This window comes from Melozone crissalis, unplaced genomic scaffold (genome assembly GCF_028551555.1).
Source record: "Melozone crissalis strain CALT ecotype California unplaced genomic scaffold, PUWL_Pcris_2 ptg000012l_1, whole genome shotgun sequence".
In the NCBI taxonomy this organism is placed as follows: Eukaryota; Metazoa; Chordata; class Aves; order Passeriformes; family Passerellidae; genus Melozone; species Melozone crissalis.
In genome coordinates, this window is record NW_026535790.1 from 7,537,143 (window position 1) to 7,556,140 (window position 18,998).

General features: G+C 39.6%; 2 protein-coding genes across 3 annotated transcripts in view; both read right to left on the reverse strand.

Annotated features, from left to right (window-relative positions):
- The window catches only part of SNX29 (sorting nexin 29), a 97,299-nt gene extending 92,976 nt beyond the window's left edge, over positions 1-4,323 (reverse strand). For both annotated transcript variants that reach the window (XM_054270939.1, XM_054270941.1), the window contains exon 1: positions 4,258-4,323. In XM_054270939.1, coding sequence (XP_054126914.1) covers positions 4,258-4,264 — 7 coding nt within the window. In that variant the 5' untranslated portion in view covers positions 4,265-4,323. The remainder of the gene's footprint in view (positions 1-4,257) is intronic.
- Positions 4,324-5,693: 1,370 nt separating this feature from the next.
- TNFRSF17 (TNF receptor superfamily member 17) lies at positions 5,694-10,660 on the reverse strand. The gene is made up of 4 exons (XM_054271238.1): positions 10,591-10,660; positions 9,152-9,219; positions 6,689-6,814; positions 5,694-5,950 (listed from the first exon to the last, which is right to left on the reverse strand). Exons 2-4 carry the CDS (start codon positions 9,180-9,182, stop codon positions 5,694-5,696), a joined length of 414 nt encoding a protein of 137 aa, XP_054127213.1. The 5' UTR covers positions 9,183-9,219; positions 10,591-10,660.
- Positions 10,661-18,998: the final 8,338 nt, after the last annotated feature.

Below are 18,998 nucleotides of genomic sequence, written 5' to 3' on the forward strand. Positions count from 1 at the left end.
ATTACAGGGCATTTTCAAGAAGTTGTGCTTCCCATTTTGAACTGTGACTCAAAGTGTGCAGACATGTGATGTGTGAGCTCTGGGGCTCTCAGTCAGGCACTCCAGTGCCCACAAACAATGTTCAGAGCCAGTCCAGGACTCCAGCTTCAAACCCCACACCAAATGGGTTTAACTTCCAAACAGCTATGCCAGTTATGCCAGTGGGAAGATAAAGCTAAATTCATACAATCCCTACCATTCCACCCTGTGCTCCTTCAGGGATTACAGTTTATTAAACAATATTCAATGTTCCTACCACACATCCATTGCCAAAATGGACATGTATACATGCCTATGTATCCATTTGTTTTATAATAAATCACATCATCATAAAATAAGGAAGAAATCTCAACTTTCCGAGCAGCCTCTCACATTCAGTAACACTGAATATACACAACTCTGCAGATTTTCTCTGTTGTTTCAAAACTCATTACTCTTAGTCTTACACTACCCACACACCTGCAAGAAGAGGCACAACACAACATTTCTATTTATATTAATAGCATGAGACAACATCAGAACAAATGCATGCAATGAATAATTGCATGACCAGAAAAACATCTATCAAATGAAAATATTAGTAGGTGGGCCAAGCTTGTCTTCCAAATGCAATACATGATAGTTTTTAAATTCACATCTCTTGGGACTCTTTGTGTCTATTTGGTAACAGAAATGGTTTGCAACTAGATTCCAAACCATGACAATATAAAAATCCATAAATACAGAATACATACTGATGTTCATTATACTAATTAATGTTCTAAACCACTAAAGCATGTGATACCAAACAACCTCAACTTTACAAAACTGAGTGCAATGTGTATTTTCTCCTTATTTTACTTGCAAATTTTCACTACTAACAATCATGACTGCAGGAGATGACAACCAGTAATTCCTGAAGCAGTTCAGATCACCCTCACCATCAATAGGGCCATAAAGCCATGTAATGTCTCTGCTAGGGCTTAGCTGAGGTTTCTCTTCAATGCACATCCTAAATTCCTTTGCTTAACAAAAATTTTACAGGTATAAGGAAAAGAATACTCACTACATCTGTTTAAAAAAAAAAAAAAACTGAAAGATTAGGTTGTGTCTCTTTTCATGCTGAGGGTATATTTTTCTTTGTAACAAGTCTAGAAAATATGGTACTATTTAAATATGGTACTATTTCGTGATGGTTTTATTTCCAGTAGGTGGAAGGTAAAAATACATTTCCACTAACTCTGTTGAAGATTTAGTTCTTCCACATTTTCATTTTCTAAACTAAGTTTTCAGGGGAAAAAAAAAAAGGCATCCTTTCATACAAGAGCACCAATTAAGTGTGATCAACTCCAGCTGACTTTAAGTCTAAGAGTGTATTACAAACTGACTAAAATACCCTTCTCCTTATTCAGAATAGCAGTAAAACCTACAGCAACACACATATAAATACAAAACACAGAATGTATAAAAACAGCATTACTCAGAAAAAGGCTGTATTTAGACTATTGCCATAAAAAAGGAAGTTCATACTGGACTCTAAAAATAATTGTGAAAACATAAGTATAAGGTTGAAAAACTAAGAAACTTCAAGAGACTTCTCCCACCAACATCTACTCAGTCAAAAAGGGTTTAACACAGGCTCAGGTACTGCACCTGCCTCTGTGACCCTCTTCATTTTCTGTTGTTCAAGGTCATGCTTTCCTATTTTTAAAACAAACTTCTCTCCACGCTGTGACACAAACATCCACACCTACAGCAGCAGCAAACTGCATCTAAGTAAAGGAAAGCAGGATTTTCATATAGTTCTTCCTAGGTAAAGTCTTCTTCAGCACCACATGCTGCATGTGGTGCTGAAGAATAAATAAATCTCATATTGCTCTTATATAACTTGCATTTATGTCCTGAATGCAACATTTCAGACTGCAATCGCTCTTGCTCACTCTAATGCAGGTTCTGATGGCACGAGTTTAAAATAAAACAAACACAGACCTAATTTAAATGCTACTTTATACTACATTATTATGATTCTACTGCTCTACTCCCCCCACCACAAGCTGCATTTTGAAGTTTTTTGAAACTGTCATTAAACAAATGACAACACCCCCAATTCTTGACAAGCACATAAATCTTGTACCCTTGTATTATTTGCCTTTAAAGTTTAGCCTAGTCAGCACTGTAGAATAAAATATGAGCATGTAATTAGTAAGCAGCATTAGTAATATTAAGGTGAGGCTTACATCAACAGGAATTTACCTTCACATCCACTAGAAATACACTGTAGCTAAAGAAAATAAACATTAACTATAATTATAGTCACTAAGAAGTTCTTCCATCTACATTTTAGGAACACCTCTGTTAGTTAAAAGGGCTAAAACTGGGCATAGAAGTACATAGAGGCAGTGCTGTTACAGGCACTAAAAGAAGGATATGGTTAAAATTGATGAGAGGTTAACATCAGCCATCTCCCTTATTTGAAACAAGCATGATAATGATATCTCAGATATTTCTCTGTTTTGATCAGTTTCACTTATATTATTCTAGAAAAATACTGTACAGCACTGTGTAACAGTAATGTTTGTCAAAGTGCAACATTAGGGGGGTTTTTGTTACCTTGCTAATTGAAATTGTTGGAAAACCCCTACAATTCTTGGCAGGGGCTATACATGAGTGGTAACTATGCAATTGAACCACTGCTGTTAATGTCACCCTAGGCATTACTCTATTTTAAGTAATGAAATGTTTCTTTTCCCATAAACACATATCTCTTTGTTGTCTTAAAAAAATATTAAAGGTAACAAAAATAACTACCCGATGAAGCTTTAGGCCACATGAGGTGTTACCTTGCCTTTTGAGCCACAGAATCCAAATAGAGCTCTCAAAGATTAGTCTCCTAGGAAGATTTAGCTCTAATTTGCATAAATTTGCACAAGGCTATTCCCAGTTTGAATTTGAAGGGCTGAGGTTTTCCATATGAAATGATGACTCTTACAAATTTTGTAATTAGGATTTAGTCTATATTGTGTCAAGATCTGAAACATTTGAGAAACTTTCTTTTCCCATGCTTTGAAAGATTTCACTGTTACTTGCATTTTTCACAAGCAGTTTCCCCATTTTAATCTCTTCTTTTTTGCCTCATCTCTCCCACAAAAATATTCAACTTTCTTCCTACCATAAAGGTGAGAACAAAACAGAGAAAAATACAAGTGAAGAGGTTTTATTTTTCAGTTCACTTTCAGAAATGTCTGCTCCCCACAAAACAGATAGCATTTAGTTACTCCAGTTAAGTCCTCAGTTTATTTCTCACTGCCTTGGGCAACAAAGACCACCATGTATTAGACCAGGGTGGGAGATCAATGTGTGATCCAATCCTCAGGTGCAGAGTGCTGTCTGCAACTTCCATTGCTGAAGATGGACAAACAAACCCATCAAAGTTTTTACTAAAGCACCTCCCTTCTCAAAAAGCCCTAAACAAGTCCTTGCCAATGTATTTTAATACATATTAAAGAAATACCACTTATCCTTTACATCTACAAGTGTATAAGAAATTTTATGTCTATCCTAACAAATATCTCCACGCTTGCTCATTCAAGCAGATCTGCTTCCTCCAGTCCTGTAGTTTATGGGTCATAATTCTCATGCAAAGCTTCGAGTATTTCCTTGACAAACACGTCAAAAAGCTCAGGATTTAGCACACTTTTACCCTCAAGATTTAACACACCCCCGGCACCGCTCCCCTCTACCACAGAAATTACCGCATCCAGACACATCCTCACCGGGACTCAGGGACACAGCAACAGGGCCCTTTCTCCACAAGCCGCGGTTCTCACCTCTCCCACCGACAGCATGCTCCTCAGCTCATATTTTTAATTTTTTTAAACTCCTATTTTCTCTTGGTCATTTATTTCCTCAGGAGTATTTCCTATGAGTTTGCACAGCTGAGGCAACACAGATGCCGGAGCCCAGCATCACTTGTGCTGTGAGGCTGTGAGCCAGTGTCACGCTCAAGGGCAAGACTTAGGATTTAAAACGGGGTAAAACACCACTTCGGGGAGCCGGAACGAGGAACAGGGTGTGGAGATAAGAGACCCAAGTGTCCTGTGCCTCAGCACGGCACCAGGGAGAAGCGGAGGGGAACGAGGGCAGTGCCACTCCCGCCCGGCCCCCCAGGCACCTCTGCCCGCGCCAGCCCCCACAGCGCCCGGCGGGCCCGGGCGGAGGGGCCGGCCCGGCCGCACTCACCGCTCATGGTGCCCGCGGGGCTCCGTCCGCCGGGGCCGCCGCTCTCCCGCACAGCCACGGCCGGGCCGGCAGCCACCGCCCGCCCCGGAACCCGCCCGGCGCCCCGGAAGGTAAACACGGCCCCGGGAGCGCCGCGGAGCGCGTCCGACCCGGGGCTCATCAGCGCGGCCCCGCGCCCTCAGCGCGCCCCGGCCCCGGAGCCGCCCGGCCCCAGGCGGGCAGAGCCGTCCTGAGGGGCAGGGACGCGGCACCGCCAAAGGAACGGTGAGAAAAGTGGAGATAACCCCGCATGTGCTGTGCGGGGTGGAAGCTCGGAAAGGCTTGTTAAATAAAACCAAAAAGATGATAATAACAAATTTCTTAAGTCTCTAGGCCTATTTGAGAGGTGTTGGCCCTGTGTGGCCAAAACCACACAGAGCTCCTAACTCCCAACTCACCCCAAACCTTGTGTCAGCCTCCTAATGATGCTGTAACCGATCATTTGTAGATTTCAAGCAATGAAATACTTCCAATTCCTCATTCATGCAGGAACCTGAAGTAGAATGTTAGCTACAAATAAAGATGATTTTTGTTGTGGTTGTTGCACTTTTCCAGGAATAAAATTGTGGCCTAATATTGGGAAAGTAACATTAATGCTTGCAAAGCAAGGTGACAGAAATATATTCCTAATTTTAGGCCACAGAGTGGTCTAGTACGACTAATCACCCATCCTTGTAAATGTGACAAGGGTAAGTAAAAAAAAATGAATAAAAGAGAACTAAATCTCAGTCTGAAAACACTTGGCTCTGAAAGGAAAGCCTGCAGGAAATACATGGGATTGCAGGGATTGCAGTGAAGGCCAGGAGTTGGACATCAGTGACCCTTGTGGGTTCCTTCTGACTCAGGACATTCTGTGATTCTGTGATCTGTGCTCCCCAGCACCACCAGCATCCCTTAGGGTGACCCAGTGACATCTTCTGAACCCAGGGGCCTCCATACTCTACAGGGTATCCATCTTTAGAACATTCCCATTTCAAGTGCTGAAATTACTCAAGAGTGGGGATGTACTGTAGGTCTTCATTTCTGCCTATTGGAAGAGTCCTGTGTACCATCAAGTAGTTTTTGGCACAAGATCTGAGTCTAACATGAACATACATATTTGCAAACTTGTTTATTTTGTATACATCTGCTGTAAGTAGGTATAATCTATAAAGGCAGAAAAAGCTGTCCTATGTAAGGACTTTCTGAAATTAAAAATTCCAATAACTAGTTGAGTTTCTGAGGTTACTGTAGAAATACTTGACTAATGAAATACTAGAATTAGAAATAATGACAATATTAATGCAAGCACAATGGGAGATCTCCAAGGATGATGCAAGTATTCTTCATTCTCCACTGACTGCAAATATGGAATAACTCATTTATTATTACTCAGTACAAATACACTTCTCTCCCAGTCATCCAACACCCAGAACATAGTTGCAATAATCAAAAGATTTGGTGGTAACCAGAACAGTAGCTCGTTCTTCAGTAGCTGGTAATGGAAATGAAGTTTCACAGCCAGTCTGAGGTTTCACCAAGCCACAGTCACTGCAAGTGCATTCTTCCACTGAATACATTAATGTTTCACTTGGAGGTGTGTGTCTGATTTCTTCTGTGTTCACACTGCTTTCAGTATTAGCCTTGAGAATGTTGTTTGGCTCCACAGAGGAGTCTGTAATATACAGAAGTTTATTTAGTACATACATCATGCTATACTGAACAAAGAGCTGTTAAAGATCCAAATTTCATTATGGTCCAACTATGTTCCAACCTCAGTGAAAATTTTAAGATATAGTGAAAGTTTTAAGATGTACACATGATAATCTTTTGTTCTATGACAACCTTCTACTTCAGAATAAACATTGAAATAATTCAACACATTTTCTAATCAGTTATTATTTATTGTCTGAAAACTCACAAATACAGTATTTGCAAAATGGAAAAAACCGTTTTTCACCTTCACAAAATATACCACATATGCTTCTCACAGATTACAATATTAAATAAAATTATTTAAAGTCTTATAAAATGAAAAGCTAATATTGAATGTGTATCCTCTGCCTGGGAACAATTCCTTTTGCATTCAGTGAAGGTGAAACCCTTATGAAGGTTTTTGCTTTTAAGTTTCCATAAATGATTTCTCAAACAGCAGCAAGTAAGCCAGGTATGAATATACAACACAATCCTCACAGGATCCCGAGCCAACAAAGAGAAATTGCTGCTTTTGCAAGTCAACATCTGGATATTTATTCCCTAATAACTATGATAATTTCATGCAGAATATTTGTGGAATACCAAACAATCCAACAAAGACAGTCCTGAGAATCTGGAATATATACAATGTTTTTACATGTTAAAAGTGTCTAAATTGTACAATGATCTAAAATTATTTGATTAAGAATTTATTCACCTGTGTTTTGCAGTTTTTGTTGCTTTAGGTGCTTCCATTTAAACAAGACCATTAAGGTAAACAGAGTGAATATTAAAATCAACCCTATGCCCAAACAAATCCAAAGGATTCCACTCGATTCGGTACCTTGTGAAACAAAAGAGATGCATTACATTAATCACAAACAACAACTCATGTGCAGTAAACATGTCCAACACATCAAAGCTGAGTGTAAAACACAAGATGAAGATGCCCAGCACAGGCACAGAGGATTGCAGGAGTTTACTTACTCTTCTCACAGTAGTTTTCGCAGGAGGGCGGGGGTGCACTGGAACACCGCAGGTGACAAGGAGTACAAGAGAGCAGCAAATTATCAAAGTATTCATTTTTGGGGCACTGTGCCATCAGGAGCAGTAATTATGGAACTACAAAGCCACAGAAATTGTAAAAGAGTGAGGATCATCTACAGAAAGCTTCTGAGTTCTCAGTTTGAGCAACTCTAAGAACAGCTAGCAGTAATAATGGACTTCCATCACAGCTCCACTACATGGGATCATGTTACAGAAAAAGGATTTAACTCTGAGGTCCCCAAGGAATGACTGTTCCTTTTTTGGCAATTCACAATCTTAGAAAAACTGAGCAGCTGCACCAAGATAGTTTTCAATGTAAATTTTGTCTGAAACAGAAAATGGTTATTTATAGAAGATGTTTCTAGAGCAGGTGCTAAGTACTACAAACTGTAGAGAAGAAAGATCTCCAAGCAGGAGCTCATAATAATTGTTCTTGTCTCTAAAACTGGGGGTTTTTTTCATGGTGATTGCTTCTCAATTCTGAATTAGCCTCATTTATCACCTATTAGGGCTTGGTTGGCATTTTTGCTTAGTTCATTTTGGAGGCTTTAGCTTTTTTTTTTTTTTTTTGCTTATAACCACATTTCTATGAAAAATTTAATATGATTACATTCTAATCATGAAAGAAGTGCTATATTAATATTTTACCATTTTGATTCAAAACATCATCTGCATTTTTCACTTCTTTTTTCATAATACAGAACTGTCACTGGGCTAAAACTGGAATACCCAACACAGAAAAGTAAGTTTATAGGATGCCTTCTTCCCAGCCAGGTAGAGGTATATACAGTGAATGTAACATTTCTGAAAATGTATTTGGTCTCCTCACAGAAAAAATAAAAAGCTTTGACTAAAGACTGTCACAATGAAAGTAGTTTACACAGCTAACTTGTATCTTGGTATTTTATTCTAATAGAATTTATTTTAAATACAAAGTTAACTAATTTCTAGCAATTAGCAGTGTTAGAAATTAGTTAATTTCTAGCAAGTAGCAGTAACTGCCTCTATCCAGTATCACTGCCACAGACAGATCAGAATTACAGGCTCTCTTTCTTTATCATATTTAAGTTAATTGCCTTTTTCACTACAGAACTATAAAAGAAAAACATTGTATAAGGAGTTGTAATTTCAAACCACATTACTATGAGACTCATTTTCCCACAAAATGCACCATGTGGAAATACACAAATTGTTTTTAGTGGAGCAGTCTAACAGATCTGTGTTCTGGTCTCTGGCAGATGGAAATGCTTATTGTGGCTTCTGCACTTGTTTCCATGGGCCAGGTGCACAGCTCAGGGCTTTCCATCACAGGCTTTTCTCCCTCCTCAAGATTAGTAGATAAACAGGAATTGATGAACTCTGATTTAGGTGTGACAGAAGAAAATAAGGGTAGAGACTGTGGGTTATGCCAAAACTTTCTCTAGGAAGTCAGTGCTGGTGCTGAAGTCATAAAACTGGTTCTGCCTTGCTCCCTACAATCACACTGTGGGGGAAGAAACCTCAGCTATTGCTGCAAAATCATCCTTGTTTCTGATGAAGCACCATTTGGTACTTTATGCACAGAGTAATTTCAGGTTTTGCTTTTAAGATGCTGTTTAGCCTTTTCAGCCATGGAGAGGACAATCACATTCCCAAGAGTGATCTCAAGAAAGCAGATACTCATGAAACCACTTCGTGATACTCATGAAATCACTTCATGGTATCCACAGGTACAGTAAGTGAATTTCAGGACAGACAAGCTGATCCAATTCTTTAAGCTTTTATCCACTGAGTTCTGTGAAAGACCCCAGCCTTTGCTGCACTCCTGGGTTGCTGTTTCAGGGGTGCAACACCTTGCATTTGTCTGTTGGACTTTGTAATGCACTCTTGCTCCACGTGTTGCTGTGATGGATCCTACAACTGATATCTGCTCAATATGATATTGGTACTATTCATAAAAACTGTAAAGGGACTTTGCAAGAGAAACATTGATCTAAAAGCAAGGAAAGAAATAACAAAATGAGCCTGTGTCTGGAGGTCACCAAAGATGTGGTTAGATTATATACATGATTAAATGTCTTGGTGTTAGTGAAAGGCATAGTCCTGCTCTTCACTCTGTATACTCTGAAATGTGAGGAAGGGCTGGAAGGTTTACCTGACCACATGGCAAACAGCTTGAAATTCATTAATCCAGCCAGTTCATGGAGTTTTACATCCTAGGCCCTGGAAAAAAGGCCAGAAACAACACAGAAAAAAAAATTATATATATAAAGAGCTGATCACCTACTGGTGACATGCAACTCAGTCCAGCAGAGAAATCCGCATTTGGTGAACTAATGCACCAAGGTCTTTATTTGAAAAGTCCTGTCAAACTCTAAGTACAGTAGAAATTCATTTATGCCTAATTATTTGAGATTGTATATATAGGATAATAAGATATTGTGGCAGAAATGTTTTCTCTCCCAGTTGGCCAGAAAGTTTTCCTATATGGCTGGTAAGAGTTCAAACATATTTCTTGTAAGACACAAAGTAAATACAAAGTAGTCTCATGTTTTCAGTCAAACTCTAGGAAACTTCCCCCCAAGTAAAAGGCACAGTACAGCTCATTTCATCAGAGCTCTGGAGAATGATGCTGTCTCTTACAGCAACCATTCTCCCTCTACAGCTGGACCACTATTCCCCAAAGCTTACAGCCTCTAAGGATAAACTAATTCTTTTGACAGTTGTGCTCCAAACCAAAAATCCTTGCTAATTATGCAATACATTTTTCACACATTGGAAACTGGGGAGCAATGTCAGTAAAGAGTCTCTACTGTGTCATTCCTTTAAGCAGCCACCACTCAAGTCCCAGCCCTTTTCCCTTAGCTGTACACAGTGCCAGTGATGTTTGCAATGACAAAACACAGGCAACAAATGGTTCAAAAAACTGTGAGGAATTATGGTTGTCATGGCCTGCTGCCCTTGTTTTCTGCACATGCTAACCTTCAGAAGTTCCTCTCCTCAAGGGCATAAAGCAAGCATTAATCAATTGATCTTGATAAGCAATAGATCCCACTACACATCTAAAGCACACATTATTTCAAAACCTATGTCCAGGAGTAAGAAAGACTAGTTTTCTTACTCCTAGTTTAGGAGTAAGTAATTTTCTAGTTTAACAGGGTTTTTGTGTAACTTTCAGTTTTGAGTAATTTTGATAGCAAGGAGCTAATATTTAAAAAAAAGCCAAACAAACAACCCTTTAAGCACTTTTTTGAGAGAAGTGTCCTTTAATATAAGATGCTTTGTACCTGCATGGAGAAGCTGTTTATAAAGTAAAATATTGGATTCAGCCAAAAAATGAAACAAAAACCAGAAGCATTAAGAATGAATTCATTAAGTGACATTAAGGATATTGTTACTTAGAAACTGTAGTTATGTTATGTTAATAATTGTTCCACTGCCTTGTACAATACACATTAAATCCTCTAAACAGAACCTTAATTTGCTATATGTAGACTATGCAAACACACATAAAAATGAGATGATGGTATGGAATGATGGTTCTCCTACAGTGATATTTACCTTTAGGGAATAATAAATATATGCCTTACTTACCAGTAAAGTTACATTTCAGCTCTTGTTCAGTTATGGGATTTACAGAGCTTGCACTGGCTTTCCAAACAATTACACATTAATGCTAATATATGCTCTCTTCTCTTAATTTGATTTTGCTTCAAAAGGATGGCAGAAATTAGCAGAGTTGGACAAAATAATAAAGGATTTATCAACTACAATAATCATTTAACCATAAATCACAAAGTATTGCCAGGGAAGTATTTCTGTAGTTCCATTACTGTAACTGAAATTCAAAAACTCCCCAAGACATCCTCTAAGAATAATTCAGACAAGTTAAGTTGGCCTGCTGGAGCTGGCATCCTTACAGAGAGCAATGGGAAAAAATGCAAGAAGAGAAGTATCAACTGCAGAAACAACAGGAAGAAAAAAGAGAAAAGGAAAACCAATACTCAGATTTGTTTCTAAAATGTTTCTGTCTGACTCAGGAGTGACATCTGGGGACAATTTATAAATTATATTTTCTGATTGTTGTTTAGAAGAATGGTTTTAGTACTGACAGTTCTAGTAGGATATCAAATTGCTGAACAAGATTTCAAGAAATCAAATCATTTTTACTGGTGAAGGGAGTACAAGTGGAGGGAGACCTGCAGAGCAGGAGCTTTGGAGCTGTACACAGACATACACAAATTCATACACAGACATACACAAACTCACACTGGAGCTGTACACAGACATACACAAATTCATACACAGACATACACAAACTCACACTGGAGCTGTACACAGACATACACAAATGTTTCAGACCTACAGCCTTCTCCCATGGGAGCAGGACACCTCCAGTTCCATGTTGCTCTGGCAGAAATGGGCACACCAAGAACTGAACATCCAGCCAGAGCATTTCCTGCCATGAACCCAAACTTGGCTGTTAGTTTTGTTAAACATCTGGAGAAACTCAAGAGTTCCAGAAATCCTTGTCAGTTCTTATTTGTGACATTTAAATTGATATTACGTGACAGAAATCAGTGAAGAAAAATTTTATCTTTCACTATTTAATTTGAAAAAAGCTATTGTGTCTAAGCCAAAATAATAAAATGAGAACTCTGGATGGAAAATCAAAGTAAGTAATATCATCCTGTCAATGATTAAAGATTGAAATTCATCTTTCACAGAACAATAACTTGAGATCTGTTTATCACACATAACTTAAACAACAAAGTTTTGTTCTGGCATTGCTTCAGGGTTTCTCTGTTGAAGCTTGTGCCAACTTTTTTGCCTGACTGTACTTCAGAAATTCTGCTGGCACAATTACATAGCACTTACCAAGAGAAAGAGGGTTTTCTGCTAGGACTATAACATTCCCTTCACAAACAGCATTAGCTAGGCTGACAAAGGAATTCTTCTGGTTGTATAGTTGCTTCTACATTGATGGCTTTGTGCTGGCACAGCTCCTTTTTCCCACTCACTAAGGCCACTGACCTACACTGTCAAATCTTATACTACAGGCTTGTTCTGATCCTCTCCAATTCTCTAAAGCTATTTACAGAATAAATCCCAAAAAAAAGTCTCTTATAAATCACCTCACCTCAACAATCCTAAAAATCTGTAAGACCAATGTACATACCAAAAAACAACACTTTTTCTTCTCAAAAGTTATTACACTTCAAGGAACAGCAGTCTTATAGACAGTCATCTCCTAAAACAGTGTTAAAACTTTCTGAAACAGTTCTTTTCAGAAATCCATCTTTGTGAAGTGCCTGCTTTGACTGTATGGCTGGGAGGAGATAAGCTGTTCTAGGAATGGGGTACACACTGCTAGTAAATAAAAGGATGGAGCTATTAAAGGGTTCATCATGTTCATTAACTTTTACAAGCTGCACAGAACAATGCTGCTCTTAGACAAAATATTGTTTAATGTCATTTGCACACAGAGCAAAAACAAGAACAATGTGGATTTTGCCTGTTTGGTTCAGCACATTTTAATTAGACCACAGCTTTGAAAAGAGTGATGTTGCTGGTGCTACAATGAGTATTTCCAAAATGGATTAAAGAGCAAAACAACAGAAGAGAAAATGTTCCTTTAAAACAGTGATTAAAATAACAATAGTATAAACACAGTCAATTAAATCACAGACAGCTTCTGTGTCCCTCACTGTGTTCAAAGCTGACTTAGCTAGGAACCAGCTCATGGAACAGAGGAAGTGCACAGCCCAGGAAAGCAGTCCTAATAGCCTGCAAACCCTTGGGGCAAAGACACCTTTTCATTTTTCTGACATCCCACATGTGCCAGAATAGTTATGTAACCACTAAGGACAATGCATAAAAAAGGAATTGTGCAAGCAAGTTTGGATTAAGCCAATGCTTGTTAGAATGCCAGTGACATTTTTGAGTTGGTACAACAGTTTTTACAAAATGCAAATATAATTTATTTCTTCATGTAAACACATTTTGTGTTGGAAAAATAATTTCTTATGTGCTACTATTTTAGTGATTTTGCAGGTGGACAAAATAAACTGAAAATCATCAGCAGTATATTGCCAACAGGAGTACTGGAGTTACAACAAAAATAAATGTGCAGGAACAATTATGAATTATGTGAAGTGTTTGGCATACACTAAAGTCTAACATAAATATTTGTTCTGGTAATTTTAGCCAAATTCTCTAGCTATTCAGAGGTTTGAGTAATGTACATTCATTTTTTTCAAATTCTCATGTACAGCATCACAGTGTCAATGTGTGCTCTCTCTCAAGACAGGAGGGAAATTGTAATTGATTCAGCCACCACTACTCCAGAATAATTCTCCATGCAAATTGCTGTCTCTGGAACAAGAATACTGGCACAGAATACTTCTAGAGTAATTAAGCCTATTTAGAAACAAGCTCACTATTTCATTCTCACAATTCCATAATGAAGTAATTATTTTCTGCAACAATGTTAACATGTTAACTAGCCATAGAAGAGCAGCTTTAAAAATCCCATGATGCTGTTATTCTTCCTTCATAACAATAATGCCATTCTGCTTTAGTCATTTCTGAAACTAAAATCTTAAGGGATCTCTAATGGACACCATGCTCCCTCAACTGGAATTCCAGAGAATTAGAAAGTTGAAAAGAAAGCACATGAAAATCCCACATGGAACCAGTTCTCTATTTCCCCCTCCCTTGAGACAGGCAGCGTGTAAAACTGTCCATATAAAACTTAAGTGTTACAAAACTCTGACCATATTTATAAAGCAGGAGATCTGGCCTGGAGTTATTACAGCATCCAGCAGCTCCTCCACGTCAGGGAGTCCCTGCAGTCAGAAAGGCTGGGAATAAACAGTGTGTTAATCCCAGCCACTCCTCAGCACACCTGTGCTCTAGCCCCTTCCCCAGCTCTGCTCCTTTCTCTGACATGACCCAGCACCTCCATGTCCAGTTCTTGTCATGAGAGCTGGACACAGCACTCAAGGTGTGGCCTCAGCAGTGACTGTGCTGCTCCTGCTGGCCATGCTGCTTCTAAGGAAGCAAAAAGTTAATTTTCTAATCAAAATATTGCTGATAAGCAGAGGTCTGGATTGTGCATCACAAGATTTCATTTCAGCTGCTTCAGTATTTTGATTGACACGATGCCTCCTCCCACCTGGCTTTCAGATCTCTGAATCCACAATCTCTGCCTTTCTTCCAAATAGATTCCTGTCTGTAACCTTCCTAGCCCCAGGTCAGTCACTGTTTACATCATTGAAGTGATCTCACTCTTCCCTTCCTTGGGTGTTCGTTCTTTGCTCAGCACATTCCTTCCACATTAAGCAATCCTTCTGCTATTTACAACATTTCAACTGTCACAGGTTTATAAATACACACAGGTTCTTCACAATGTGCACACCTAAATCCCCATCTTTGTTTCTTTTGAGCTTTCATAGCAAGAAACCCACACACACAACAGTTTTGACAGAAAAACTACTTACCTAAACTACTCTCCCACTCCTATTTTTCAGTCTGGAGTCTCACAGTATCAAAACCACAGAAGAAATTCTGTCTAAGGAGGAACTGCACTGCCTGTGCATTCAAAGAGGCATTGTGAGCAAAGATCCAACAAGAACCCACCTTACACATCTCTGAGCCCTAAACAATACAGGGTAACTAAACAATAGATCACACAGCTGAGAACTCTGAGCCTCCAGTTAGTCACCTGAAAAAAGGGATGGCACTTGCAAAAAAGACCTTTCAGTCTTTCTTTTTAGAGTATAAAGGTTGTGTATACACATAGAAGTGAGAGACACACATGACTATTTTTAAAAATAATGAGCTGGGTATGTGAGGTGTTTGAGAGCTGAGAAGATGGACACAAAATTACAAACTGGCATTTTGGTGTAGCAATTCAAGTATTTCTTTTGCTATCTAAAAGAAAACCAATTAACTTTATGCCATTTTTGAAGCCTGCAGTATGTGTTTAATTGCTCCAAAAGGAGCCATCAAAAAAGGCTTTAACTAGATTGGAGCCCTCAAATAGAAGAATCCAGCTCCAAAGTACTCATTGCCAACCCACAATGAAATGTGAGACAAATTCTAAATTCCTTTGCAGATATGGACTAATTCTATGATTGGACTGTGAAACAGAGCTTATGCTCTGGTGCTACATTTGGAAAACCAAAGAAGACTTTTATTTGAAATTCTTCCAATGAAATAGCTTCAAATACATCTCCATGAGGGAATTCATGGACTGCAGTTCTGCCAGTGCCCAGCACAGGGAGAGGAACAGGCCAGAAAGAGCATTTGTTAAATAGCAGTGTTGGAACAACAAATCAGTAAAAAGCTGTTTCCAGGGCAAGATGTCTTAGTTTGGATTAGACATGGTCTTGTGTAAATATAAAAGCCTCTTTATTCACTGACACTTCCACGAGCACCAGTACAGCTTAGGAGAGACTTGGCTCTTAATGAGGCCATCATGCTGAAACAGTTGTGTTTTCTATTCTCTACTTCTCACTACACCTCCACAGACTACCTGGAGAAACAATCTGCCAGGCTTTAATAACATTAGTTTATACATTTCTGGCACCTAGTCAAACTTCTAATAATTTACCTCTTGCCTCCTGTCCTTTCTTTTTCCTAAGTAAATAACTTGTTGCTTTGGCTTTGTTTCTAAAGGCTCTTTCTGACTTCAAAGCAATTCTAAATATCAGGCTAGTCATTTAGGTGCATAGCTACTGTACATATTTGAATACCTTTAAATATCAGGGTATGGCTCACAGTGTGTCACCCAATCCCAGCTTGCTGCCACACCAGAAAGGGAAGTTGTATTCCTTTCCTGCTCCTCCCAGTCTCAGCCAAAATGTTTCTTCCCATGTTGCAGTAGCTCAGGAAGTTGATGTCAAGGTAAACTGAGTCAATTCAATCATAACTCAAACCTAAAACAACTCTCTTCCCATTTTAAGGCTGTTGGTAGTTCATGGAATTTTAGAAACTTACCTGTTGGTGGTGAGCAAGTAACTTCTTGAAGCTGCTCACCTGTTTGGAGCTTTCTAGTGAAATCCATCTTTCTCTCCTGCTTCACATGGCTAAAGCATTGGTACTTCACAGGTGTCCCTGCCAGGCTGCAAAGTGCTTGTGGGAGCTTGGGTGGAAGTTACTGCCACAGTACAGACCATTGTTTCTCATACCATGTGAACAGAGCCCTCCACTTCACTGCTGCAGGACTGACTCACCACAGACTGCAGATTAGTGCTGAAGCTGCCTTGGGATAGTTTATTGTATTAATAACTTGCTCTCGCCAAAAAATAAGTCCTGTTCCCCATTCTTACTTCATACCAGCCCTGGCATTTGTCAAATGCATCTTATTTGATTCAGCTGAGTAGCCCAGGAGGAAAAAGGAAGTGGATTATTCTGTCACTAAATGTAATGAGCTGGACAGACTCAGCACAGGGTCTCAGAGCTCAGAGGCAGCACAAGGATGGAAGAACAGCAGTTGTGGGGGAACAATTTCTTTGCCCCTCAGTCATCATAGGTTAACCCTAAGTTGGGCCAGACTCCTCTTTTCTAAGCAGTCTTGATCACTTAAGTCATTCATGACATGGGAATGGATTTATGTGGGTGGTTCTCAATAAGAAAAGCATTTTAGCATTTATTAAATGAAGAGCTGGTATATTTATTCTGAACATTTTGATGCAGAAGAGATTTAAACAAGAAAAGCTTTAATAATGCTTTAAAACCTCAAGCAAACAGGACCACTTACACTCCAGTGGATATTTTGCCAGTAAAATTATCATAATTCCACTTTTGTTTTGAGTACCAGCTGTTCCAAAGTGGAAAAACAAACTACTAGCCCTGTTAAAAATGTAGTGTTTGAGTTTACACAATTCCATGTGTGACAGCCTGCAAAACAGGTTGGTACACTCTGAAGGACATCTGGCATCTTTTGAAATTCTGTGGACTAATTGTTTATATCCTAGCAAGAACCTAGGGAATAAGTACCTGTCAAGGAAGGAAGAAAGGTTGTGAAACACAACTAATTTTTTTCCCCTGAAATCAGTGGTAATATGCACTTCTGCACCTCAGATCAAACACATATTTGGCCCTACTCCCCCTACACAAACACAAAAAAAATTATCACAACTCAGAAAATGATAAAAAATTATCAAAACCTCACCGCTTCATGAGCCATCACAAAGAAGGCAAACTTCAAAAACTTTCAAGAAATTTTTTTAATGAATGCCAAAAAGTGTGCAAGAATTGCTGTGTCTGTGCTGATCATCTTAAGGTACATCTCAACTGCTCAGAAAAGGCAGCTCCTGCCTCCAGTTGGGGCTTTCCTGACCTCTAGGCTGTGTCAGGGCTCAAACCAAACACCAGCTTGCAATACAGCATTGCACTCATTATAAACCTGTTCCATGCTCACAGTGACAGTAAAAAGTGCTCAGTAACAAGTCACTCTGTCAGCAGAACGCAGGCAGCTTGCTCTCCAGTGCAGCTCTAGCTATTATTCAACACCAGTAATCCCTGAGTGCTGAAATGCTGCTACCTTGTTTCTGTACTATGTGAAATGTATCAGACACCTCCTGGCTAATAAATGTCACCTGACAAGTAAAGGTTAGAACTAAAAGAAAACAAACCCAAACAATGCACTGTGTACTACTTTTCCTTTTGTTAAACAGAAAAGTGATTGCCATGCACAGCTGGGACTTACTGGCAGCTTGACAAAATTCCAAATATTACAACAGTAGCACAGGTGAGACTCTTCCTTAATTACACTCGATTTGAAAAATAGACACTGACAATGTCTGAAAACTGGAGAGTAACTCTGAATAGGGTTAGGGTGAACATCTTGGTGGTGCTTGAAGGAAAGGCTTCCACTTAGGCACAGATTTTTAGTCTCTCATTATAAGTGATGGTTTTTCTTCCAAAATGAACTTTCTGTGGTGTAAGTGGGGCTTTGGTTTTGTTGGTTTTTTGCGTTTTTTCTTTTTTTTTTTTTTTTTTTTTTTGCTTTTGTAAGTGCTACCCTGCACACTAATGTTTTCCCTGGTTATGATCTGTTGGAAGCCCAGATTTCCATTAACATCTGTAGAAGTTTTTGTTTGTCCATGCTCCACATGTTGCTGCTGGTGTGCAGCCAGAAACCCTCTGGTTCTCATGTCAGGATTACATTACACAAATGCCCCTTCAGGAGAGCTTTTGTTCTCCAACCAAAACTGCCCAGGACTCTGTACCAAAGGGACATCTTGCATTTTTAGTTCTAAGACCACTTGCTTTAAAACAACCCTGTAATCTGTCCTACAGTGTTCTGATATGAATAATGTTGAAGATGACTCACTCCTCACATGTTGGCACTCCAAGAAATTCCCAAGTATTTGCTTTGTGTAGTTTTAAACACACTGTACCTTACGAGACAAAACGCTGCCACAACCAAAATCTAGTTGTTTCCCCTCTGTTCTGCGCCGTTGCCTCCAAATACACTTAACTTCAAGCCATGTTTTTTGGTTTTTTTGTTGAGATTTTGTTTTAAAAACTTCTAAGAGTCATACCAGTGGAGGGAGGGCCTCAGTATTTGCAAAGTTCTCCTGACTCTGGCTTAACTGGATGGGTTTTTTACATGATAACAACCAAGTGAAAGTGTCCTATAGAATGACCAAAATTGGAACTTTCCCTGCATCCTGCCCATGTTTGGCTGGACAGGTAGGGCAGCGTTCCCTCCTGCATCCCAAGGGAGGCCGTGTCCTCCCCCAGCTTCCCCGGGAGCTCTGCAGCCGCCTCGGCTCTCCGGGACGGGTTCGGTGGGAAGCGATGGGCGCTGACCCGGGCGGTTCCGGTCCCGCCTGTCCTGTCCCTGTGCACCCCTGCTGCCCAGGACGGGTTCGGTGTGTTCTGGGAGCTGACCTGGGCGGTTCGTGTCCCGCCTGTCCTGTCCCTGTGCCCCTCAGCTCCCCAGGACGGGTTCGGTGTGTTCTGGTACCGCTGGGCGCTGACCCGGG

Coding starts and splice junctions, on each gene's coding strand:
- TNFRSF17 (XM_054271238.1), bottom strand. CDS start 9,182: ATGAATTTCAAGCTGTTTGCCATGTGGTCAG. Junction 6,815..9,151: donor GCTGTTTGCCATGTGGTCAG/GTAAACCTTCCA, acceptor TTGTTTCACAAG/GTACCGAATCGAGTGGAATC. Junction 5,951..6,688: donor ACAAAAACTGCAAAACACAG/GTGAATAAATTC, acceptor TGTATATTACAG/ACTCCTCTGTGGAGCCAAAC.